This window comes from Triturus cristatus, chromosome 12, assembly GCF_964204655.1.
Source record: "Triturus cristatus chromosome 12, aTriCri1.1, whole genome shotgun sequence".
NCBI classification, from domain to species: Eukaryota; Metazoa; Chordata; class Amphibia; order Caudata; family Salamandridae; genus Triturus; species Triturus cristatus.
Window position 1 is genome coordinate 22889693 of NC_140595.1, and position 26574 is coordinate 22916266.

The window sequence follows — 26574 nt, forward strand, 5'->3', positions numbered from 1 at the left end:
CGGTCCGCCACGCTAGTGCTGGTCAGGAGACAGGCAGGAATCAAAACGCCACGAGGAACGCTGAATGAGGCGAGGGATAGCAAGCCGGCTTCGTTCTACCGAGCGAGGCCGGAACCAGGAAATACCACGACCGGAAGTCAGGCAGCTGAGCGTTGGGACACGTATGAATCTCGAGACAAGAACGCTAAGCGCGTTTCCTTGCCTCGAGATCCTTAAATACTACCGCGTCGGGAGTCGCGGACCGCGGGGCATGACAGCACACTCCCCCCACAATGTCCCCCCGACAGTTTGGGTTTATCCGGATATCGCTGATGGAAAAGGCGAGTCAGACGAGGAGCGTGCACCGCGCTAGCCGGCTCCCATGTACGCTCCTCCACTCCATAACCCTTCCAGTGCAACAGGTATTGGAGGGTTTTCCCCACCATACGAGAATCCACAATGGTTTCCACTTCATATTCCTCGCTCCCCTGAATGGTAAGGGGCGCAGGCCGTCTCGGTACCGAAGTGCCCGACTCAACTGGTTTAATTAAGGAGACGTGGAAAACAGGGTGAATCCTAAAGGAGGCAGGCAGGTCTAACTTCAATGCCACTGGGTTGATTACCTTCAAGACTCTGTAGGGGCCTATAAATTTGGGATTGAACTTGCGTGAACCACTGAGCATCAAATGTTTGGTGGAAAGCCACACCTTATCCCCCGATGTATAGATGGGTTCTAATCTCCTATGTAAATCCGCCCCCTCCTTGTAACGCACTTTCGCCATGTCAAGAGCCTCTACAGTTACTTTGTGCAGATTTACAAGTTTGTGCACCAAATGATCCGCTGCTGGAATAGGACTGTCTGGGGAACACCCGGAGGGTAATAACTTGGGATGAAACCCCGCAGAACAAAAGAAAGGTGAGTGCTTGATGGAGGAATGTGGGCTATTGTTGTACCTGGTTTCTGATATACTGCTCGAAACACTGGTTAACTCTCTCAGTTTGCCCGTCTGACTGAGGGTGATGGCTAGAAGATAACCTGACATCTATGTGAAGCAAGGAACATAAGCCCCTCCAGAACCTGGACACAAACTGGGCCCCCCTATCAGAAATCAGAACAGAAGGGAACCCATGCAGACGCACCACGTGATGCAAAAATACTGAAGCTAATTCCCTGGCGGTGGGTAAACCCTCTAGAGGGACAAAGTGAGCTGTTTTCGTGAAGAGATCCACCACTACTAAGACAGTATTGTTCCTTCTCTTAGTAATGGGCAACTCCACTATGAAATCGAGGGATACCGTATGCCAGGGACCTGGCGGGGAGACCAATGGCAGGAGGACACCCACAGGATTTTGGTGGGACACTTTAGTTTGGGCACATGTAGAACAAACCCTGACATAAGTTTCAATGTCCTTTGACATGTTAGGCCACCAAAACCGTTCACGTATCGTCTGGATGGTTTTCTTTATGCCTGGATGACCCGCTAAAGGATGGGTATGATACCATTTCAAGACTTGTTCTTGTAACTCATGTGTAGGTAACACCACCCCGCCTTGAATGCAGACATACCCATCGTTCGTCACCGTCTCGTGGGTGCCTACCACCGTCCTCATTTTGTCTGAGGCTTGAGCTAGCCGAATCCTTTTGCAGAACTCGTCTTCCGTGAACACCCCACCTAAGATAGCGTCTGTGGGAATGATGTTTGGTGTTTCTATAGGTTCATCGGGTTGTGTGAAACCTAAGCGAGATAAGGCATCACCTTTACCATTCCTCCTTCCAGGCCTATAGTGAATCGTAAAGTCATATTCCCCAAAGAATTGAGACCAACGTAATTGTCTCATTGACAATGCCTTGGCGGATTTGAGGTATTGGAGATTGCGATGGTCTGTGTACACGGTAGTTGGGAAACGTGCACCCAAAAGATACTGTCTCCATTCCTCAAAAGCCTTCTTTATCGCTAGGAGCTCCTTCTCCCCCACTGCGTAATTGTAATCTGCAGGTGTGCATTTGTGCGAGAAATAGGCTACCGGGTGGCAGTGCCCTAAAACAGGGTCCTTCTGACTAAGGACACCTCCCACTGCCACCTGGGAGGCATCCACTTCTACCACAAAGGGCAAGGCCGGATCCGGATGCCTTAGGACGGGAGCTCTCGTGAAAGCCAGTCGTAGCCGTTGAAAAGCATCCTCTGCTTCCCTAGACCAGGTGAACAAAACACCTTTTTTCAACAGAGCGGTGAGGGGGCTTGCCAATTCCGAAAAGTCTCGTATAAAACGTCTATAGAAATTGGCAAAGCCCAGAAAGCTTTGTAGTTCTTTAACTGAACCGGGTGCAGGCCAAGAGAGAACCGCCGCGACCTTACCGGGGTCCATAGCTAGGCCCCATGGGGAGACAACAAATCCTAAGAACGGCACCTCCTGTGTGTGAAAGGTGCATTTTTCCAATTTACAGTATAACTGATTATCGCGAAGGCGTTCCAACACCTTTCGCACGTGGAGAACGTGGTCTGACATAGAGGACGAAAAGATCAACAGATCGTCAATGTAAGCAATCGCATAGTCATCAAGCATATCTCGGAGTACCTCATTTATGAAAAATTGGAATGCTGCTGGAGCATTACAAAGCCCAAATGGCATCACCAGGTACTCATATAGTCCATACTTGGTACAGTCCCTTACTTCTTCTTCGATCCGAGGGAGACACCGTCCCCCAACACGAACGGTGCGTCCTTTGGTTGTGCCCCGTTGTGCAGTTCCTAGTGCTGATCCCGAGCCTTGGCGCTTTATCAAAGCCCCTTTCCAGGGTCACCCCAGCAACAACAGGATAGCTAGTCCCATTAACACCATCGCTTTATCTAACAGGTTTTTACCCTTGTCACAACTAGATGTCAATGACTGACTAGCCTCCACAGTTCCCATACTTAGTAACACCGGTGGTGACTCTACTAACTTTGAGGATTCTGGTGTCTTTGTGAAAATAATGAGTTGGAACATAGCTGGCCTACGGTCTAAACAAGAAGATGCAAATTGGTTAAAATTTGTTTCTTCTTTTGACATTATAGCCCTACAAGAGACGTGGGCTAGGGAAAATATCCTGTGGCTCGATGGTTTTAAATCTTTTTTTCTCCCTGCATTTTCATCGCCCGCAGGAAGAGCTAAGGGTGGCCTGCTATTCCTTTGCTCCATAAAATTAAAGGCCAAGATCATCCAGCTAGACACGAACTCCCTTAACTGTCAAATATTGGAATGTACATTAGAGTCGCAACCCAAAATGTTGTTTATTACCTTTTATAATGCTGAGGATTGTGCTCCTGTGAACGCGAATCTTAGTTTTTTATTACATTTCCTGGAATCTTATAGGACACGTCAGACCACTTTGGTACAAATTGTTTTTATGGGTGATTTTAATATTCATCTTTGTGTGGATAACTGTATGATTGTTGATTTACATGGCCCCCCGCACGCTGTATCCCCTCACTTTGAACACTCTATTAAGGGTGAAGCCCTCGAAGAGCTTCTTCAATCAGCGGATCTGTATGAGCCCTGTCTTTTATCCAAGAGTCAACGGGTTGCGACGTTTGAAGCGGGGGAAAGTGAATCAATTATCGATTTATATTTTCTTATCTCCAGCTCTTTTAAGGTGGGTCTTTAGGGATTTTGTTTTCCGGTCCCCATTTAGTGATCATAACCCTGTAATTCTAGTTTTAGATAAGGGTTTTTGTCCCAAGGATGTAACCCTGGCCCACCTCCACTTGTTACGTTAGTTTCCTGTGATCATGGAAGGAAATTAAAATGGGCCAAAGTAGTCCCAGAGGATTTTATGGAAAATGTACTGGTAAACAACAGTCTTGCGTTTGGGAAGTGTCTGGACCCCTCCTCTATGGGGGGAGAAATTATCTCTGCTTATGACTCCATCTGTTCTCAGGTTGCTTCTGACCTTACTATTACCAGCAAACCGCGCCCATCACAGGGGAAAAAGTGGTTTGATTCCAGCTGTTCTAGGGCCCATCAAACCTTATTAATTACGTTGAAAAAACAACATCGGGATAAGGCCCTAATCTCTAACCTAAGGTAAAATTATAAACTAACTACCCAGAGGCGTAAAAACGAACTTAAGAAAGAGGCCTGGGAAGCCCTAATCTCGGTAGAGGTCCTCAAGGATAGTGCCAAGTTTTGGAACATTGTGAATAGCTCACTCCTAACAGGAGAAGAAAATGCCCCATTGGATATAAATATCCCAGAGGAGGAGTGGCTGGCGCACTTTGAACAAATTTATGCTAGTAATATAACCTTGGTCAACCCTGAGGCCTCTGAAACACCGTCCACCATTAACCACCTAACCTTTGATAAACATGAAGTTTGTAAGGCTATAAAAGATTCGGCCTCAAATAAAGCCCCAGGACCAGACGGTGTCCCTTTGGATCTTTACAAAGGTGACACCGAGCTCTGGAGTATCATCTTAACCAACGTTTTTAATGCTAGTGTGGTGAATGGGTTCCCGGAGTCCTGGTCCAAATCGATCATTATACCGGTTTTTAAGAAGGGAGAGAGGGGGGACCCGAGATGTTACCGGCCCATCTCGCTAATTGACTCAGCGGTGAAAATCCTGGGCAAAGTGATTTTGCACAAAATTTCAGACTGGGTATCGGAGAGGGGGATTTTATCAGAGGCCCAATATGGTTTTAGATCTGGTAGAGGCACCATGGACCAATGTCTTAATTTGTACATGCTAATCAACAAGTACACTAAATCAATTAAAGGTCCCATATATTTGGCATTTATGGATCTGTCCACAGCTTTTGATCTGGTTAACAGATCAAAGCTGTGGACGATCCTATTGGAAATGGGGATTGATCCCTGCTTAGTCCTTTTTCTTGCGAATTTGCACCAAGACTTACATGCTGCTATAAGGGTGTCTCATGAGGGGAAATGCACACAACACTTTAAATCATCTAGAGGGGTTCGCCAGGGTTGCATTCTTGCCCCCATACTCTTCACTTTATATATCAATAGATTAGATATTACCCTAGGTAAGGCCTGCCTGGACACTCCGCGTATAGGGAACAGTGGTCTACCTGTTCTCCTGTACGCGGATGATTCCGTGTTATTGGCCCGTACCCCTCTGGGTTTGCAGCGACTACTGAACTCCTTTGGGGAGTTCATGAACTCTTTGGATTTAGTGGTAAATAGCACTAAGTCACATGTTATGTCCCTGGGTATGTGTAAAAACAGAGGAAAAATCTTTTATTGCAATGGAGTTGAGGTTACAAAGGTAAAGGTATTTACATACCTGGGGGTCCTGTTTGATGATAGGTGCTCATGGACCCCTCAGCTTTTAGCTAAGAAGAATAGCGTAGGTAGAGCCTCCTCAGCTATATTAAGTTTTGCTCGACGGTTGGGTGGCAAACCATGTGAGGCAGTTCTTGCCATCTACAGGGCGAAATGTCTGGCCTTAGCGACCTACGGAGCTGCCATCTGGGGGTACAAAAAAGCAGAGGGCGTACAAACCGTAGAAAATACATTTTTTTGCTCTATCCTCTCCGTCCCCCAGTCCTCCCCGACCTTTTCAATACATTAAGAATTGGGAATGGACTATGTTTCTGACCGTATTAGTCTGGCCCCTCTGGTATTCTGGTTGAAAATATGGCTGAACCCTGAACTCTCTCTGAATCGACTGATTTTAAAAGACTGTATGGGTCTAGATAGAGCTCTAGATATTCCGTGGCTCCTGTATATTAAGAAAACATTTTACAATTTAGGGCGCCCTGAGCTCTATGACAACCCAGAAACAATTGTTAAGGGGGATGTTAAGCAGATTAAAGCCCAATTCTTGATTCTAAGGTCTTTAGAGCGGGAGGGGGAGGAACTCAATAAAGTATCAGTAAGGGCCCATTTTTTATTAATAACTTTCCCCCAGACTGAGCCTTATCTCAAGATAGTCTCGAATCATTTTCACCGCTGGTTGCTGACAAGATTCCGTTTTAACCTAATACATTTTAATTTAGGTAGCTTTCAAGGTTGGTGCAAACCAGAAGATGCCGCTTTGTGTAATTGCGACGACAGTTCAATTCAAGACACTGCGCACTTTATCCTATTCTGTAACCATCATACAGTAATTAGAACAAAGTATATTTTACCTTTGTTACAAGGGAGAGGTTTTTACCAAGTAAAACCAGCACTGATGTACCTTCAATTACTTGACTCCCCATGGATAATTTTTAATATTGCTAACTTTTTGGTAACTGCGGTAAGGATAAGGAAAAAACTTGATGCTCAGTTTGTATACTGTTGTTAGGGGCACATTTATTGGCTTGGTCGACCCCTATGTGATCTATTTTATACTGTATTTTGTAATGTTTTTATGTGTATGAATTATTGTGATGTACTTTTATGATTTTAATTAATCGATTAAAGTGGTTATGACTGACTGTCCCCTGCCCTAAGATGAGCAGGGGATGCGTTGTTTACGCACAGAAGACCCGCGCCGGCTGCTCCGCGGGCTGCCTTCTGCGGATGAGAGATAAACCGAGGTGAGCTCCTACAAGACACGGGAGCTGCTGTGAGGGGCATCTCTGCCTCCCAGAGCATCTTCAGAGCCAAGGAATCCCTTATCTGCCCTGCGCACAGGCCCCCGCCGTGCCAGCGCTTGGCTGCCAGAGATGCAGGCTCACGGCTTTGACCTGTCCGTCTTTACCGAGAGCAGCCAGGGGCAGCTACACGGAGCTGCTAATTAGGAGAGCCTCGAATACCACTGTGACCTTGGGCTGAGCAGTCCCCATCCCTGCGTTTTTCTACAGCGCCGCGAAGTCTCTGTTTGTGGAGCACTGTGATTAACAGCTGCTACACTTATGTAGCTAATTCCTGCGCATGCTTCGGTCTCTTTTTGCTGATAGCAGGTGTCAATTATTACCTGCTTGGATGGTACTCGTTTAATCGACCCTAGAAGGATGAAAGTTTGAGTGTATGCACTGGGACTCTGACCTGTGACCTTCAGTTACACATAGATCTCCCCAAGAGATGCTTTATTTCGCTGAGGTATCTCACTGATTCCCTGCACGTGCTCTCCTTGTGCAGCTTCACTTGCACCATCGCACCCAAGCTTCCTCTGTATGTCTTTAATCAGAGCTCATGTCTTGTGCACAAAGCCAAATAATGCGCTTGCAAGCAAAGCGGCGCCGGAGTCCAAGGAGGTGGTGGACGCTGTAAGAGAGTGAGCAGAGCAGGAGTGGAGCGCGCACACCTTACCCTTGGTGAGGCCCTGGCCTTGCCATCTCTCTCATCACCGCCATTTTGAAGACCGGGTTACAGTGGTATGGGAGCATGACGTGCATAGAAGGACACTTTGTTATGACTGACTTTTAGCCTCTAAGCGGCAGGAGGCCACGTATGGATCAGTTCCACTTTACACAAATGTAACATAGCACAATACAACAAAAGACAGGAACACCACGAGCCACGTTGTGACACAATCCAACGTGTTTCCTCTCCAGTCCTGCACCGTGACATCTGACCTGAGTGCGCGTGAAAGGATGCTTGTGACGGCTACAATATAAACAGAGATCAATCATCGTTTGGTCTGAAATATGGAAACAATTAGTGCGGACATGGCAGCCTGTTGACACGAGCTGTGCTAAAGAGTGACCACACGCAAGTAAAGAGGAACAAGCCGAGGGCACCGGAAGACACCACCGCCTTTCTCCGAGGCGAAGCAGAAATGCCTCGGAGAAAGGCAGCGGCGTTTCCGGATTCGGGGGCGTGTTTTTCTGTTCTCTCCTCTTGCCATTGGCTGGAGGAGATAATCAGAAAAGTAGCAAAAAACACGCCCCCGGATCCGAAAAGGACGGGGCCTGTTCGGAGTGACGAAGCTCTTCTCCAATGGCTGGCCAGCATTCAAGAGGCCAGCCAATGGAGAAGAGGGGAGAAGAGGGGCGGGTGCAAGCCCCTCTTCTCCAAAACATTAAATCTCCGACTTCCGGTTCTGCCTTCGGCAGACCGGACGGTCCTCGACCTAAAAAGTGGGGGCAACATAAGTGCAGATCCTACTCTCCTACACATGTGCTGTACGAATTAGATAGCGACAATATTCCGTTTTAGTGAATTAACACTACTTTAGGCATATGTCATGCAGTGAGTTAGGCAAAGGTGAAAGTCTCTAGTTTTATGCTATAGGACAAAGCACAGACCCTTGATCTTTGAATCTTTGAAAATTCCTGGCGAGTGACAATTCTTACGCTTCAAAACTTACGTTAACTATGAGAATGGAGGATGCGATCAGCCCCACCAGCTGCCAGGGGCACTGCCTGCCAGCGCCCACAGAGCCTGAGCTTAGCTGCCTGTGCAGTTTTTCGATCTCTGCCACGTACTCCGTCCTGGGGAGAATAAACATGAGTTTGGTCACAAAGAGTCCAAAAAGTACATTTCAGCTGGAGCCACCCCGGATGACGAACTTCTGATACAGCCCAGTACGGAACAGCATACTGGGTGTGATGCCAGCAGGGTGATCGAAAGGAAGCCTTAGAGATCCGTGCATGCGCTGCAAAACTCTTTATGTAATTTGATGGTCATATTATAATATTATGATGGGGCCAACTCGGCCATTCATCCGATTAAAGACAATTACATTTCTGAAGAGACTCTCACGTTTGTTGTTTTGGATGAACAAAAGACATCATGATCGCACTGATATGGATGAGGTTGAAGGGGCCACGTGGCCTGCCCCCTCTAAGCAACCCCACCTGGTGTGCCAACTTGTAATGAGCAGGCACTGCTATACGTACACCCACCGAAACATGAAACCGTGCCGAGAAGCCATGAGATGAGGCGCTACAACATCCTGTACTATTCTGGGCGATGGCCAACTAGTTCCTGAAATGTGCAACTTGCGTGACGGTAGAGCGAAGGTTTTGAATCGCTTGTTGTCTGGTTGTAATGATAAAAAATGTATGCCGACATTCGGGATAGAATGTCTTCCTCTGCATAATTTGTTTAAACAAAGTAATTGAGCCCAACGTATCTCTTAGGAGCTCCTGACATCTGCACTGCCGAATGCCATGACTGTACACTCGTGTTTCCACCTCATGCCTCTCTATTGCTCCTGTCTTTTATCCCATGAACAGTGAGGCTGCCTGGTCTTGATTCCACCTCATGTCTCTTTCTTCCACCCCCTACACTCCCTGCCTCATTATCTTATGAATACCGAGGCTGCCTGGTCTTTATTCCACCTCACGCCTCTTTCTTCCACCCCTACACTTCCTGTCTCTCTATCTCATAAACACCGAGGTTGCCTGGTCTTGTTTCCACCTCACACCTCTTTCTTCCACCCCCTACACTTCCTGTCTCTCTATCTCATAAACACCGAGGTTGCCTGGTCTTGTTTCCACCTCACGAATAGCATCTGTTACCACGCAGGCCAAAACCACGCACGGCTTAACAACACAGTCAATACCACGACTGTGTCGTTACCACAAGTTCCATTACAACGCAAGTCACTACACCGACTTGCTTTAGGGAAGCACTGGACTATGGAATAGTTTAAATTACTATTCCAACCCCAGTCGGTGTATCAGTAGGGAAGTGTTGGACATAAAATCCAACACCAGTCCAACACTGCATTCCTTAAAAGCAAGTCGTTGTAATGACTTGCGTAGTAAAGGCTCTACGTTGTAATGCCTGCATTGTAATAGAGGTTTCCCCACCTCACGCCTCTTTCTTCCACCCCCTACAATTCCTGTCTCTATCTCATGAACAACAATGCTGCCTGGTCTTGATGCCACCTCATGTCTCACCTGCTCCCTTCATGTCCAGCATCCCTGCCTTCTGCCTCTGTTTTTTATATTCTTCTATTCCGGTGTCCAGACCACCCGCACAAATCCGTCTCTTCCCAAGAGTTTTGCGCCTGTTGACCATAGTCAACTTTTCATAGACTAGGGCCCGGCGTGGGCCCAGCCTGAACAGTCTTCCTGCCCGTGTAGAGCGGCTTCAGTTCCAAACACAGCCGCTGGGCGCCGCTGTTTCAACAAAATACGCCGACTCGAGTTTTCAGAATTTAAAGAGACGGCTCCTTCCAGGGCACAACTCCAGGGAAGTAAACAACTACCAACCACTCAGAGCCGCGCTCAGCAGGCCCAACTCTCCCCTACGAAGCATCACCGCAGTAAAGCCCCTTGTTCATCAAACCACGTGACCAGCATGCACTTATGTCACTAGTACTAGAAAGACCCATGTAGTAGCACTACTTTTAGCAGTGCTACTAGTTCAGTTAGTAGAACTGTTAGTACTTCAGACATTTGTGTTAGAAGTAGAGCTAATACTTTAATGCAGTAGTAGGGAGAAGTACTGATAGTAGTAATAAGTAGTATTAATGCTACTGATAAGAATTGGCAGAGCCACAGTGCTATCAGTAGCGGTTAGTACAGGGGAAAGTGGCAGTAGTAGTAACAGTGATGGACAGCAGCAGGAGGAGTAGTGACAGTAGTAGACGTAGTGCTACAGTAGTGGTGGTAGAAACAAAACTAGTAGTAGAATTGATGGGAGTAGTAGTAGCAGCGATAGTGATAATAGTTGTATTACGGCTAGTAGTGGTAATAGCAGGATTAGAGGTAGAATCGATAGTAGAGGTAGTAGCAATAGTGATAGTAGTAGCAATACTGCTAGTTGTGGTAGAAGAAGCAGGAGTAGTGGTTGCAGTAATGTTAATCGAAGTAGTTAGAGGCTCCAGAGCACTAGTAGCCGTAGTGTTAGTACTAGCACTGGTAGTGGAGATAGTAGTAGTAGTAGCAGAAGCAGCAGTAGATGTTATAGTATTACTTTTAATATTAGTGGTAGCAGTAGTAGTAGTAAATAAAGGTTGCAGTCCCACATTACATCCAGAATCTAGACCTTCCCGCCACGGCACTCGCCTGGTTGGCTCGCCAAGCTTGCCAGCTCTGGGTTACAGTGTAGTAGTGGTGACAGTACTAGCTCTAGTAGTAGATGAATAAGTAGTAGTAACTAAAATTCACGGTCTTCGATTACATCCTGAAGTTGTCCGTTTTGGCCCTGGCACATATCTGGTAAGCCCTCCAAACCCTGCTGGTCCGCGGTCACATTATAGTATTGCTGATAGTAGAAGCAGTGCTACTAGAGATAGTAGTAGTCGTAGCGGAGGAGCAGTAGTAGTAGTAAATAAAGATGGCATACTCACATTACATCTTTATGTTGTCTGTCTCGGCCCGGCGCTTGTCCAAATCCCTGCCGACTCTGAGTTACGTTGTAGAAGTGCTGATAGTAGAAGCAGTGGTACTAGATGTAGTAATAGTAGCAGCAGAAGGAGCAGTAGTAGTGGAAGCAGTAGTAGTAGTAAATAAAGAGTGCATACTCACATTACATCCTTAAGTTGTCAGTTTCGGCCCCAGCGCTCGTCCAGTTTATCCTCCAAATCCTTGCCGACCATGAGTCATGTTGTAGAAGTGCTGATAGTAGAAGCAGTGGTACTAGAGATAGCAGTAGTTGTCACAGGAGCAGTAGTGGTAGAAGCAGTAGCAGTAGTAAATTAAGAGGGCATACTCGCAATACATCCTGAAGTTGTCTGTTTCGGCCTCAGCACTTGTCCAGTTTATCCTCCATGCGCTGCCAGCTCTGAGTCATGATCATGATTTAGAGATGCTGAAGTAGGAGCAGTGGTACTAGATATAGTAAAAGTAGCAGCAGAAGGAGCAGTAGTAGTGGAAGCAGTAGTAGTAGTAAATAAAGAGGGCATACTCGCATTACATCCTGAAGTTGTCCGTTTCGGCCCGCCGCTCGTCCAGTTGGCCTTTCAGGCCCTGCTGGCTCCGAGTCACGTTGTAGAAGTGCCGTTGGTAGTGTAAGTGGTAGTAGACCGATATCAGTACTAGCACCAGAAGAAGAAGAAACTGTAGCAGCAGCCGTAGTAGAAGTAAATAAAGATCTCATTTTCAAGTTACTTCCTGAAGTTGTCTTTTTCGGGCCCGGAACTTGCCCTGTTGTCCCACCTCACCCTGCTGGCTCTGGGTCACATTCTTATAGGAGTAGTAGCAGTGGTAGCAAAGAGAGTAATTGTTGTAGCAGAGGCGCAGTAGTAGTGGAAGCAGTAGTAGTAGTAAGTAAAGGTTGCATTCTTACATTAGATCCTGATGTTGTCTGTTTCGGCCCCGACACTCGCCCAATTGGGCCACCATGCCCTGCTGGCTCTGGGTCATGTTGTTGTAGGAGTGATAGTAGTAGCAGTGGTAGTAAAGATAGTAGTAATTGTAGCAGAGGCACAGTAGTAGTGGAAGCAGTAGTAGTAGTAAGTAAAGGTTGCATTCTTACATTAGATCCTGATGTTGTCTGTTTCGGCCCCGACACTCGCCCAATTGGGCCACCATGCCCTGCTGGCTCTGGGTCATGTTGTTGTAGGAGTGAAAGTAGTAGCAGTGGTAGTAAAGATAGTAGTAATTGTAGCAGAGGCACAGTAGTAGTGAAGCAGTATTAGTAGTAAGTAAAGGTTGCATTCTTACATTGCACCCTGAAGTTGCCCGTTTCGGCCCCGGCACTCGCCCAGTTGACCCTCCAAGCCTTGCTGGCCCTGCGTCAGGTTGTAGTAGTCCCACCTCGCCCCCTCCAGTTCCACAGTCAGTTCAGCCGCCTGCGCCTTCCACCTGTCCAGGTCAGCTGTGGGTGGGAACAGAAAGAAGGAACTAGAGTAAGAGGTGTACACTTGTCGAGGTAAATCACACGACGCAGTATTTAAATGTAATGCAGGGGTCTGCGGAAACACTTCTCTGGATCACATCTGCACTGCGACCATGGCATATGCGGTGTTTATAGCGAGGAGCAGATTGTGGAAGCACTGCCCAACCCAATTTACACTACACAAGCACTGCACATAATACATACTACTACACCACTGTACGCGAGCACAGTTTAACCAATACAGGGGCACATGCATCAACAATGCCATTTGCGATTCCTTATTAACGAAAAATAAGGAATCGCTAATAAGGAATAGCAAAAGGCTATGCATGTAGGAATCGCTATTCAAATAGCGATTCCTTAACTTTCCTTAATTGCTACTAGCAAATTGCGAGTAGTAATTAAGGAATGCCATCCCAATCATTCCTATGGGCCTCCAGGCCCATAGGAATGAATTGGAGATTGCATGAGCAAATAGCGAGTACCAGTAGGTTCTCGCAAATTGCTCATGCAATTTCAAGGGTGCAAGGGTGTCAAAATGACACCCTATTGCACCCCTGAAATTGATATGTGCACATATGTTGCACACACACATGCTCTAAGGGCATGTGTGTGCGCAACATGAAACTTTGAAAAATGCACAAAAGTGCATTTTTCAAACTTTTAGCAAATTACCATGCAGTTCATCTTCATGGTAATTTGCTCCCCCTATTAGCGAATTCGCTAATTTTTTAACTTTCATGCATTGGAATGCCAAATTGAGATTCCTTAAATTAAGGAATCTCAATTTGGGATTCCTTAAATGCTATCGCTATTTAAGGAATCGCTATTTAAGGATTCCTTAAATAGCGATTTTTGCTTTTGGGTTGATGCATTGGGATTGGGTATTTTTAACTCAATACCGGGAGCTATTAGCGAATCGGTATTTTTCCGACTGGATTTTGGCTTGATGCATGAGGCTGACAGTAGGTAAACCATAGTAGGACAGCGAAAGCTAAGTCTAGTGTTAAATCTGCCCGGACTCTATCTCAATATCAAACAGGAAAATGCTACCACACCGCGACCCCTTGGGCGAGTAGCGTTCGGATGGCTAGCAGCCAATGAGCGGTCAAGAAAATGCAATGTGAACACAGCCACAGGCGTAATGTTCATGGACTGAGTAAGTATGATCTGCAGTTTGTTAGTGAATCAGCATTGGATGAGTAACAGATGTGTAGGAGCCCACACCGCAACCTACCTACGCTATTAACACACTATGACTCCAGCAGCAGCACCTACCACGACGGAGCACTGTCCCGCTGTTACTTCCTCATCTGCAGCGTCAGTAAAGTTAAGACCGAACCCCCCCTGCATGAGACACACTCGCTAGAATGAAACTGCTGATTACAACGCACAACAATCATGGTTTCCACGGCTGAAGTAGAATTTTAAAAATAAGAGGCCTAGGTGTAATTTTTGTGTATATTGTATAAAAAGCTCTAAAAATTACACACAATTGTGCTTTATGAAAGGAGATGCTGGTTTTGGCTTTTGCACTCATTTTTTGTACGAAATATGTCCTCGAGACCCTTTTCGGTGCAAAGACATTTTAAAATGCTAAATGAAACCGCAAGATCGTGTGTAATGCCAGCAGTAGCTGCGTGTGTGTAGTTCTTTCCTGTTCTTCCCACGTTCCTGATGTAGGATTTTTACCTGATCAAACTCTCAATTACATGACATGGCGTAATGGCGTAATCTCAGGCATTACACTTAACAATCGTAACAAGAAGTGCAGAAGCGTCCAAGTTTATGGTGGCATAAATGACATTTCCCGGGTCTTAATAAGCTTCTTCTATGATGACATCCTTTCCGGTGACCTGACGCAGAGCCTTGTGGCAAATGCTCCCAGAGAAAAACAAGCATTGGTAAACCTGATAGGTCTCACCTTTTTGACTTATTGTCTTTTCCAGTGCTTTATGCCAATGCTGTGCTGCATTGGAAAAAAAAGAATAGAAAAAAGATCTGATGCCGTGGTTCATGCATGAGCCGCATATGTGCCGTGGCGCTGGAGGCGGCCGCACTTCTACTGAATGATGCCGGCGCTGTTTTCTTTATTATTTTTTTATTTACTAAACCAAGATGATCGACGCCAATTGTAGAGGTATAAAAAATATTTTTCACCTACTCAAAAACACTTCTTTAAAACTGGATCAGCACAACATCAAAATGCTGCTGGGCCCTCCAAGGAGATTAATATAATTGCTTTTAAGGACCGTGAGGGGTTTGGAAGTCGCGGAGCAGGCGAGGGAAGCAACAATCTTGAGGCTGGGGGTTGTGGGCTTAGAATAGTGTTTTTTAGGTCTCGCCTGACCCAGCGCATGCACTGGTCTGGCAAGACATTTTGTGAGGGCTCCAAAAAGTGCTACCAGGCCAGCCTAGACCTACAGTGCATTTGCGCGGGCGTGCGCATCGTGCTTTACCGCTATTACTTTCACTTTCGCGGCCCCACGACCGCTTTGATGTTTGATCACGATCGCGATCACTTTCGCGGCTGCGCGGCCGCTTTGATGTTCTCCGTGAGGCTTCAATAGATTGCAGCAGTTAAAACAAGCATTGGCAGAGCCAATAGGTCTAGCTTTTGGGACCTTATAAGTGTTTAGTTATGCAACTGTTGCATGGCTAAACACTTATAGGGTCCCAAAGGCAAGACCTATTGGCTATGCCAATGCTTGTATTTTTTTATTATAGCTATGGAGGCAGAAGCAATGCACAGAGGGAGGAAGTGGGGAGAAACACGGAGCACATGGGATAAGGGGGGCAGGTGTGGAACAAAAAACAGCTCATGAGACAGAGCAAGTGGAGGGAGGAGAGAGCAACAGGTGACAGAAAATGGGGTGTCGGTATTTGGGAGTTAGCAGCACACGAGAGAGAGCAAGAAAACAAATGCACTCTCTTGGAGTGCATAAAGATAGAGAATAAAGTAGTCCCAAGTGTGAGAAGTAGAAGAAAACAAGTCAGCCAATCAAAAGGATGGTTATGAAGCACAGCTCCAGGGGAGGGACAAACACAGGAAGAGGATGGCCAGCTGTAGAGTAAGAAGCAAACACAAGAGAGTGACAATGAAGCCAACCAATTGTAATGGGCGGGCTCTAAGGCACCATACTTTTCAGGACTGGCCAACAAGATGTCTTTCGTAAGCTTCTAAATGCTGTCTGTAGGTAAGACCTAAAGCAGCAAGCACCAGAAGGGCGCACGCAGGATAGGGCGCCAGCGACACAGACACTAGTGAGGGGAACCACTGCAGGATTGTTTGTTGGGTGTGATTGATTCAAAACCAGTAAAGGATTTGAGTGACACCAGTACCCACCCGTACTCAAGACCGTGAGGACACTGGTTGTACCCTTCTCTCCCACAAGGTCTGCTCCACACTCATGGAAAGTTGGTTTTACTCACCTTGTAAGACCTCATTTCTTGTTTCCGCGTCAGTGTATTCCGTCAGTGCGGCAGCCGTGGCATTTTCCAGGGCGGTTAGGTTCCTCCGTAGCACATCCTATTGAGAGACAAGATGGATGGAGATTTTAGGATTGGAGGTCCTACAAGGTGAGGTGTGAGCAGGACCCAAGTGATGCTTTGAAAGCTCCCATTAACTAGGAGAGTCACGGTCTATAGACTCTTTGTGGCAGATCTACACATTTTCAGAAAAATTTGTATAGCCCATGTCTTGTGGAATTCCACGTAGGCCGAGTTTCACATTTCTCACCCTCATGTTACGCCTCAGATTCCCCCAACAAGTAGTATCTGTGAGTCCTTGTTGTAGAGCTGTATCCGTCTAGATGTGCTCTCGTCCGTCACGCTATGGATAAGCATGAGACGTGTTATGTTATAGGGTTCTTGTGGAGCACAGAGATCACCAGTTGCCTAACCTTTTGGAGTTTTACGCTCTCATGGACTTAGCTCTACGATTGTGGTTTACTCAACGGAGGATCTGTATAGGTAGTCAACCTACACCTGGCTCTAGTAAGTGTGGTTAGACTGGTTGTAAGATGAGACTCCTCCCTATAATGTGGCTCGGGGTATTAAAACTATCCGACTAACCTGTGTCATCCAAGGCATTGGGGTTGAGTCGAGGCAACGGCTCTTGCGCCCTCCTGAACTGCCTAGGTGATTGGGTGTCTGCCTTTATAGTGCAGTGCATTCTGAGCATCTGTTTCACATCGGGAGAGCTGTTCCTGATCTACAAGCTACGGCTAATGGGAACATGCCACCCTGAGTTGGACTTCCCTTCTGCCCTTGAGGTTTCTACTGTTCTTGGGTGCAACGTTCCCGTGTCCTATCTTGGGCTTCATGTTAGAGGTGGGGAAGCCACTGAAGACTTGATCCTGGCTTGAGCCAGATGCCCGGCTCTGGCATGGCATGAGATCATCTGGCACTCTCGAGCCAAAAGAGAGCCAAGCCAAGATGCTGTAGCTTCAGCATCACCTTCATCCCTCTTGTGCGATATCACGTCAGGCTCCATACCCCCCAGGTGCATCAGCAGAGGGATTGGCTGGGGTGGCTGGCCACTCCAGTGGTTATTAATGTTTCCACAATAAACTGCATAGAGCTCACCTGGCACTCACCAGCCCCTCCTCTCTTGCCCCCAAGGCGGCTAGGAGAAGAAAGTGCAACAGAAAAATGCAGGTGCGGCTTAAAAGGAGATACTCAGCAACCAAATATGCAAGGGAGGCTGGCTGGAGGCATTCCCGTTGAACCGGGAAGCACAGAGCAGGGTGGAGAAACCAAGACAAAGGACAGAAGTAGAGGATAAGAGAGAGTTGCAGGAAGGGAAATTGAAGGAAAGCAAGGGAGAGTTGAAAAGAAAGGAAGCAGTAGGAAGAGTTAAAAGCAGGGGTGCTTCCCATTCCCCTGTGGTTCCTTCAGCAAAGGGGGCCCTCAATTATTCAAATCTTCAGGGGCCTATCCGGCTCATCTCTAACAAAGTTCTTTTAGATATGGGAGACTGATGCCCCTCTTCACGCTCGTCAGGGAACTACTGGCTCGGCTCTGGCTTCGCCCTTTCCATGTATTCCTTGGCTTACCGACCTCTACTGGACTTAAAAATACAAGTCAGACCGGCCCATAAGTAGATCAGGCGGTGTCCTAAGAGCTGGTCTAACAGGTCCATGTGTGGGATTTGTTTGGGCTGGTTGTGGGCTTGTTTCATGGTCTGCTTGTCCGGTAGTTAAGTCTTCCCTGATACAGTGCATGCTCTGTTTCTTGCAAGACATTTTGTTTATTTACAAGGGGCTTAGAGCCTGCCTGTTGCTTACCATTTGTTGTCTCCACTGTCCCTCTCATTTGCTTGCTTAATATTTGTTAGGATGTATGGGCTTGTGTTTGTCCCTCCCTCGGAGCATGGACCAAGTACTTGTGTCCTGCTACTGTACCCTTAATCAGGGCTATGTTTTGCTTCTTGTCTAAGCACTCAACTACAGTGGGTGTCTTTTCCAGCAGTCTCCCTTGTGTACTTGTGCTCTGTGTTGCTTCGCCCTCACCCACCATTTTGGTTCGTTCTCCGTGTAACTTTACCACCCCCCCCCATGTTGCCTCACCCCTGCCCTCTCTCAGTTGTGCTTCAGGCCCTACCCGCTCAACCTCCATGTTACTTAATTCCCTACCATATTGCTTCCCCCATCCGCACGACTTGGCCTGGTACGACATGGGTCTTCACGACTCACCTGGACAACCTCTCCACCGAGGAAGCCTGGATGAGCAGCTTCCACGTGCAGTTGATCCGCACCCATCCCGCAACCAGTTCATGACCGGCCACTTCCAGGTGAGATGTAAGCGCCTTAAGGCTGGGACCAGCTCAGAAGTGCTAGCGTTTCTAGTCACCTGCGTACAGGTCTGTTGAAAGGTTAAAAACAACTTCTAGCCCCTCACCACTGCTGTTTTACCCTTTTGTTGGCTACACCCAGGACAGCACTGCTTAAAAGCTGCACTGGCGCAGAAAGCGGGCACATCTATTTTGCTGGTAGAACCCCCTCCCTGCCTGCCTCTGTGTTGCTTGTCCCCCCACTCCCTGCCTCCGCATTGCTGCCACCCTGTGTGTGGCTTCTACCTTCCGCCCTGCTTTTATTTTTTTGTTTCTGTTTACCAATCCAACTCGGATCAACAAACAAAATGGAAAAAAGGTTCACACCATTTAGTAGGCACGCCCAAGCTGCCTGAGTGCACCTACAAGATGATGGGGAAGTCACATTGTAGACTGTTTTTTTGTTTTTGTTTTTAAAGTCATACTGCTCAGCATCATGGATTTTATGTGGCCTGGCTAGAACCATTGGCCAATTCCATAGGTCCTAACGGGGAGAACTGTTGGCTTTGCCAATGCTTTTTACTGTTGATTTCAGTGATATTACCACCCACATTGCCTGCAGCAAGGTCAAATCCACCAAGTCTTTAGTACTTTGCTAAACACCTATAAAGCATATCGCTACATGTTTACAAGTGGCTGGATTTGTATATGAGCTTGCTGATTGGCTAAGGGGGCACTTGGAATCTGGTGCTCGGTCCTATTTTTTGTCACAGCCCAATTCAGGCTATTCAGAATCCAAGGCCTTCACAGAGGCACGTACTGGCCCCTGACGTGTGACTGACTCTGCCCCATCTCCTCTCTGTCATCCACCTCTGACTACTATCGCTGGTCACAGTCGGACCCGAGAGGAAGCAGACGCAGTCCTTCCGGTCACAATCTCAGGCTCCCTCAGCGGGCGACCGGAAGCCGTGTCTGAAAAACAACAATTACTCGGTAGGAGGACCGTGGTGTGTGGCTTCTTGAGGCCAGAGCGTGGCCGGCGCAAGGCACTGACGCCGAGGCAGGGGGGCATGGCCGGGATTGTGGGCGGCTTGGTGGTGGCACACTGATGAGCTGTCTGGGGCAGTAGGCACTTGGGGGCAGGGGACATAGCTGACAAGTTTCCCAGGCCCATGCATGATGTGCTGCTCCAGTCCAGGCTTGTTCTTTGAACCCTGGGACTTGTAGTCCTCATGGAATAAACAACTAGAAGACCCAGCATGCAAAGAAAAAAGCTGGCCTGGAGCAGCGCATCACACATGGACGGTGAACAACCTTTAGAACGCAACTTTTACAACGCACTACCATTACAACAAAACTGTTACAACGCGAGTGCATTGACAACGCAGGACATTACAACGCAAGTCTTTACATCGACTTGCACTAGATGGCGTTCTAACATTAAAAATAGTGTAGTTTACTATCCCAACACCTTCCCTACTGTTACGTGGACTGGAGTTGGAATAGTAAATTACACTTTTTTAATGTTAGCACGCCATCTAGTGCAAGTCGATGTAAAGACTTGCGTTGTAATGTCCTGCGTTGTCAATGCACTCGCGTTGTAAAACTTTCGTTGTAACAGCATGCGTTGTAACAGCATGCGTTGTAACGTCATACATCCCACATGGACCTGGGAAACTTGCAAGGGTTGAGGGGCAGCAGATCTCAGGAGCAAGAACCACCTTGGTTGGTTCGAGCGACAAATGTGCCAATCGGCTCATCGCATTTGAGATCTGGAAACCTTAGTAGTATACCGTGATACCTTTCGTCACCATTCATTTTTTGACAGGTGGGAACGCCCCCCGAAAGTGACGTAGGAGCCGAAAGTCCCGCCCCCGGAAGACCCGCCCCCGGAAGACCCGCCCCCAGAAGTCCCGCCCCCGGAAGTTCCGGGCCCCGGAAGTTTGGGCCCCGGGAGTTCGGGCCCCGGAAGTTCGGGCCCCGGAAGTGCAGCCCCTGAAGTGGAGCAGGTGTAGTCTGTGTGCGCCCCCTACCTGTGAAATGGCAGCGGTGTAGGTGTGTCATAGGCGTAGAATGGGGTCAGGGGGGTGGCTGGGGGCTATCTGAAAGCCACCCATCAGGGCCTACAAGGGGTGTTTAGGGTTATGGGTTGGTTGAGCAGAGACTTACTTGTGTGCGCCATGTTGGTTGGGCAATCAGGGGCATGTCCGGGCATGTTCAGCGGGTGGTTGCGGCTGTAGGTTGGTGTTGCTTGAGCAGTGGCAATGTTCATTTGTGGAATGGGAGTCCTAGAGTGGTGCTGGCTCTTTTTTTTGGGGGGGTGGGGGGGGTAGACCAAGCCCCCAAGGAGGCGTGCCTAATGCATAAGGGTTCCTAATTGGCAGACCAGGGCGTAGCCACAGCCAGCCAAGCACTGGATTTCCAATGTCCCCACAGGAGGCAGGAAGCTAGACTGCCAGTTTCCTGATTCAGTAATTTTTGCCGCCTAATTTAAAAAAGTCTGATGTAAAATGCCAGTAGTTATGAAAAAAAATGTAATAATAAATAAATAAAAAAAAAAAAAAATAAAAACCAGCCAAGGGCGGGAATGCCAATGCCCCTACAGGAGGCGGGAAGCTAGACGGCTACTTTATAGGTACAGTAACTTTGCCGCCTAATTTTAAAAAGTCTCTGATGTAAAATGACAGTAGTTATGAATAAATAAATAAATAAAAATCAGCCAAGGGCGGGAATTCCAAAGTCCCCACAAGAGGCGGGAAGCTAGACTGCGAGTTTGCTGGTGCTGTAATTTTACCGCCTATTTTTAAAAAAGTCTCTGATGTAAAATGACAGTAATTATGAAAATAAATAAATAAATAAAAATAAATAAATGTTAAGTCAAGCCATGGACCTGGTATGTGTGATGTCGCAACCCTAGACCGTGAGTTTGCTGATGCAACAGTATGCACCACATAGTTTTAAAGTCTCTGATGTAAAATGATACTAGTTATGAAATAAATATATAAATAAGACCTGTTTATACAACTGCGGCTTCTCTCTACGTGGGAGTGGGGTGTCAGGGCTGATAAACATGGCAATCTTGTAAAGCATGCGTCTGGGTTTGGTAACATGACCATGCATCGTTTTGGAACGGTGAAGGGTGCTGTCACAGCCCGGATAGGGTTGGATGGAGCAAGTTCCACATAAGAGGCGGCAAACCAACCAGTCACGGTGATATAACAGGGTAAACAAATGCTGCTGCACCCCAGAAAGAGCGGGATGAAACACTGCTCCACAAGAGGAGGCACACTAAAATGTAAGTTTGCTGATGTAACATTTTCAGCGCCTACCATGTGTAAGCCACCCCAATAGGGCATAGTAGGGGTTGTTTAGGGTTATGGGATGCGTAAGCAGAGACTTACCTGTGTGCGCCATGTTGGTTGGGGCAAGCCGGGACATGTCTGGTCATGTTCAGGGGTAGTTGCCGCTGTAGGTTGGTTTTGCTTCAGCAGTGACAAGATGCATCTGTGGAATGGGAGCCCTTGAGTAGTGCGGGGGTCTTTTTGGAGGTAGACCAGGCCCCCTAGGAGGCGTGCCTAATGCATATGGAGTTCCTAAGTGGTAGACTGTGGTGCAGGGCCTAGCCACAGTCAGGCAGAGGCAGGAAGTCCAATGCCCCCACAAGAGGCGGAAGCTAGACTGTAAGTTTGTTGGCGCAACAATTTTACCGCCTAATTTTAAAAGTGACACTAGTTATGAATAAATAAATAAATAAATGTTAAGTCACCGTGGCTTGAAGGGGTTGATAAGTATGACAATTTTGTAAAACATAAGTTGTTGGTGCAACATTTTTCACTGCCTAATTTTAAAAGTCTTTGCTGTAAAGTGACACTAGTTATGAAAAGTAAATAAAATAAAATAAACAGATGCTATGAAACTATGACTTCTTTCTATGTGGGGGTGAGGTGTCGGGGTTGATAAGTATGACAATTTTGTAAAACATAAGTTGTTGGTGCAACATTTTTACCGTCTTATTTTAAAAGTCTTTGCTGTAAAGTGACACTAGTTATGAAAAGTGAATACAATTAAATAAACAGATGTTATGAAACTATGGCTTCTTTCTACGTGGGAGTGTGGTTAGCAAGTTTGCTGATGTAACAATTTCACCGCTTAGTATAAAAAACCGCCTTAAAAGAGTGCTAAGACACAAAGAGGCTTCGACGTGGGGAACGAGGTGTCAGGGACTGATAAACATGGGAGTCTTGTAAAAAGTGGCGCCGAGGGCCTTGTAATATGCACAGTCGTGATGTTCCTAGATGGGACAGTGCGTGAGAGGTCGGTAAAAGTATGACATTTGTAAGGCGCGCATTTTACACCTTTGGAGTGTGCAGAGAAGACCATTGAAATGCAACACGTAAACTCTTTTTCCATGAGTTTCCCGCCTATCTAGGACACGACGAGGCTTCTACGTGGGGGGAGAGGTAGCATGTACTGATAAGCATGGGAGTCTTGAAAAAGTGGCGCAGAGGGTCTGGAAATATGCACAGTCATGATGTTCTTAGACAGGGGTAGGTCGGTGAAAGCATGACATTTTTTAAGGCGCACTTTTACACCTTGGGAGTGTGCAGAGAAAAAATTGAAATAGGGACTTAACTACACTTGCACTCTAAAATTTGTTGGAGCACCTAATTGTATCTTTGCGGGTAAACAGACTTTGGCAGAAGACTACAGAGTTAACATGGCGCAGAGGGGAAACAGCCACGCTGAAGAAACAAACTCTGTACTTAATGTAAGTAGCTATGGATTTTGTTTGTATTTTATAAGGCAGTTCTGGAATTTGTTAAAAACTTTAGAAAAGGAATAACTGTAAAATAAGCATGCATATAGTTATTATTGTAGTACTATGTCATAGAGACCTAACAGCTTTAAGAGGATAAAAATTACAAAATAAAACAATGCCTTTCATACACATACCTTAAGTGTTGGTGGTCTTCAGGATATGTAGGAGATGGCAGGGCCGCCCCAAATCCGGCATCTGCAGCATTACAAGGGGCCAGTTGTGGTAGGTGCACTGGCTGCTGCTCTGCGCACTTGTTCTACCCCAGATACTACCTTTTATTGACTGCTTGCCTTCCCCTGCTGCATCTTCTGGGAGCACACTCCTCAGCACACTGATACACAATCTTTACTTAACACAGCTAGCATTCCAGTACTTGTAGTGCTGGCTATTCTCAGTCTTATACTGTTGTGGGGCAGTGCAGTAATGTTATTGGGAAATCGACAATGACAATACTTCCTATCAACATTCTATGCATTTTCGCATCCATTTGGAAAGACTATTGATGTTTTTAGGGTGAGTGTGCCATGATGCTGTTAGTCTAGTCCATTTGTATTACAGCAGCCAGGATACAAAGTGCACATCAGAGGGCTTAGACAACACCATTGCATTTAACAATTACAGACGTGGCATTACATTCCTCAGCACACTGCCATGGTATCCCCTTGGCACCGCTGATAGTCTCCTCGTGATTGTCTTCTGTTCAGTCGATTGCTGTATTGACAACACTGTTTTATTGTAGTTTTACTGCTTCGATTCCTTGGCTCGTGGATACACAGGTTTTCCTCTCTTGGTCTCAGTTGCAAAAATTGTCCTCTGTAGACCATTCTTCGCAGAGGTTAATTTGTAAAACAAATAAGTGCTGGGGTTCTTGTCAGGAGGCAGCTTGCAGCAGCCCATTTCTCCTGTTAGCACCGCCTAAAACAGAACCAACTACCAACCACGAAAGTGGGGAGAGGATGTGAATTAAGGGCCAGAGTTGCTGACTTCAGCGCTGGTGAACCAGGTTTGATCCACGGCATCGGCTCAACATCCTGGGATTCTTGGCAAATCCCTTAAGCTCCCTGCGCATAAATGAATGTGTCCTTAACCCCTTCTGTGCCACGCCCTTTCCCCCTCCTGTGCCGGGCGTTACATTAGTGGGCGGGTTTCATGACGAGATAGTCTCGTCATGGGCACAGCGCGACCGTGCTCCATGACGAGACTATCTCGTCATGGGCACAGAAGAGGTTAACTGGTGCTCATGAAAAGCACTGGTGTTGATGATTAAGCGCCGGCTGAGCACTGGCTCAAATTAAGCACTGATTCTTCTGCTTCTTTGTGCTAGAGCAAAAACATACATGAACCTGTCAATCTGCTATTCCTAAATGAAAGTGCCTTGAAGTACATGTGCTGAGGCATGAGGACAGAGCCATACTCCCCATACACAGAGTATACTCCTTGTGTTGTGCATTCCCAAAAGTGCCATCCAGTGTTGAAAGAAAAACACAAAGTTCTTTTTGTCCACACCTATGTCACTCACAATTACCAACAACGGGTGCCCCGGGCGTTGCAACTAGGGGTGCAGCAGGTGCTAGAGCACCCCCAGATCTGGAAGGAGTTGAGAAAGGTGATGGAAAACAGTGAAGCCTTTCAATCTGTGAAATTTTCAAACAGCATTAGCAGTGTGCTCAAACACAGTGAAAGATCAACGAAATTAAGGAGAGCTCACATAAAGAAGGTATGCCACTCTTGTAAGTGGGTGGGATCAGATTACAAGAATGAGGCACATGAAAGGCACCAATGTAACTAATAGCTCCTTTTTAAAGTTTGCCAACATCGCAAACAAGAATTATTTGAGTCTTTTAATTGGGGAATGTGGAGACAGGCATGTTTTAAAGTAGGGTGGGAAAACAAACCAATCCTCAAATTATTTTAGCCTTGCATGTATGCATGGCTAAAACCACTCTGATTTATTAATGGTCTCTTCTAAGTAACTCATTTCTTTAATAATTTTTTTAAAATAAATTGACACAATGTATTAACATGTTCATAATATTGCACCATAATGCCAACCGAACCACATTTTCACTAAAAAAGGTCTCAGAATATCATTCACCCGCTTCCTTCCCTTCAGCTACCCACTTAAAACTTTTTGTCATGCTCATTTGATACACTTGCTTGTTCAGTAACAGCATGATGCTCTTAGAATACCTACAGTTTTAGCGTGCTGAAGCCCCTGGCCAGCATCCTGAATCAGAAATTTGTTCTAGCATCACTGATGGCTTTTCAGATCTCATGTGACATCGTTTACCAGATGACCCCTTTCATGCTCCCTGGGAAGCAGATCCTACGTTGGTTCATGCCGTAGAGCACTTCTGCGGATGAGTCTAGACCTTCCATATTCTAGATGACAGTAGATTTTTGTTTTCCAAATCCTCGTGCAATTAAGTGTCTCAGAGCAAGGTAGATATCCCTCCATCACCATAACTACCTTTAAAATCTAAATACTTAGTGTGTCAAAATAAAACTTTTTGTGGTGTATTGAGCTGAAGAAGAAAATGGACTTGGATGTCCAGAACGGAAGAATTTAAACCTGATACTGTGTTAGTAGCATCCGTGCAAATAGGAAAGAACTCTTTGTTATGTTATGGTAGGTGTTTTTATTTAGCCACCCTGCACTATTTACATGGTCTTTTAACACCCTTAAGTGTTATAGCAGTTTGCTCCAACCGAAGGTTCATTTATTGGGGAAATCAGACTTGTGTATTCCAGACTTGTTGTCTGTGTGTTTGTGGTGGCTTTGCTCAATTTGCACTGTGGTGTTGTGTATCTGTCCTTGAGCCTCGAGTTTATTGTTTGTCCATTTGTGGATGTAAACAAGCAGATGCCTCTGGGTGAGAGCTGCGTGGTTTGCCTTATATTTTTATGTTATACCACGGCTCTGTTTGGCCCTGCAGTGTGAGGTTTTGCTGGAAGAGTTTTGCCATAATAGATAGATGGTTTATACTAGATGTTTAACACCCTCATTTTCTGTGTAAGACTTGTGTCTTGCTGTAACTTGTGTAAAGAAGCAGGTTGGTATGGTTTACACTGATGTGGTGTTGCAGTGGGTGGTGTAGGGTGGTGTGGAGAGTCAAGTGTGGTTTTAGCTATTGTACTACATTGGGTTGTATAGTAATTACATTGCAATTTAGTGTGTTAAGGTGAGGTATGGTGTTATGTGGCATTTGGTGATGTGGTACACAGACCTTTAAGGTGAGACGTAATGATATGGTACGCCAAAGTCTGAGAAAGTGTGGTATTGTGTGTGTTGAGAGTGGTGTGGTACCGAGAGATGTGGTGTTGAAAATTGATGATG

General features: G+C 46.5%; 1 protein-coding gene across 3 annotated transcripts in view; it reads right to left on the minus strand.

Annotated features, from left to right (window-relative positions):
• The window catches only part of CCDC194 (coiled-coil domain containing 194), a 50827-nt gene that overhangs the window by 11521 nt on the left and 12732 nt on the right, over positions 1 to 26574 (minus strand). The window contains exons 2-4 of one of the 3 annotated variants that reach the window (XM_085639956.1): positions 16078 to 16174; positions 12471 to 12624; positions 8219 to 8342 (exon numbers count right to left, since the gene is read on the minus strand). In XM_085639956.1, the coding sequence (XP_085496082.1) occupies positions 8219 to 8342; positions 12471 to 12624; positions 16078 to 16174 (375 nt within the window). Of the gene's footprint in view, positions 1 to 8200; positions 8343 to 12470; positions 12625 to 16077; positions 16175 to 26574 lie in introns of those variants that run through there. The other 2 variants (XM_085639957.1, XM_085639958.1) reach the window with 2 other exon arrangements.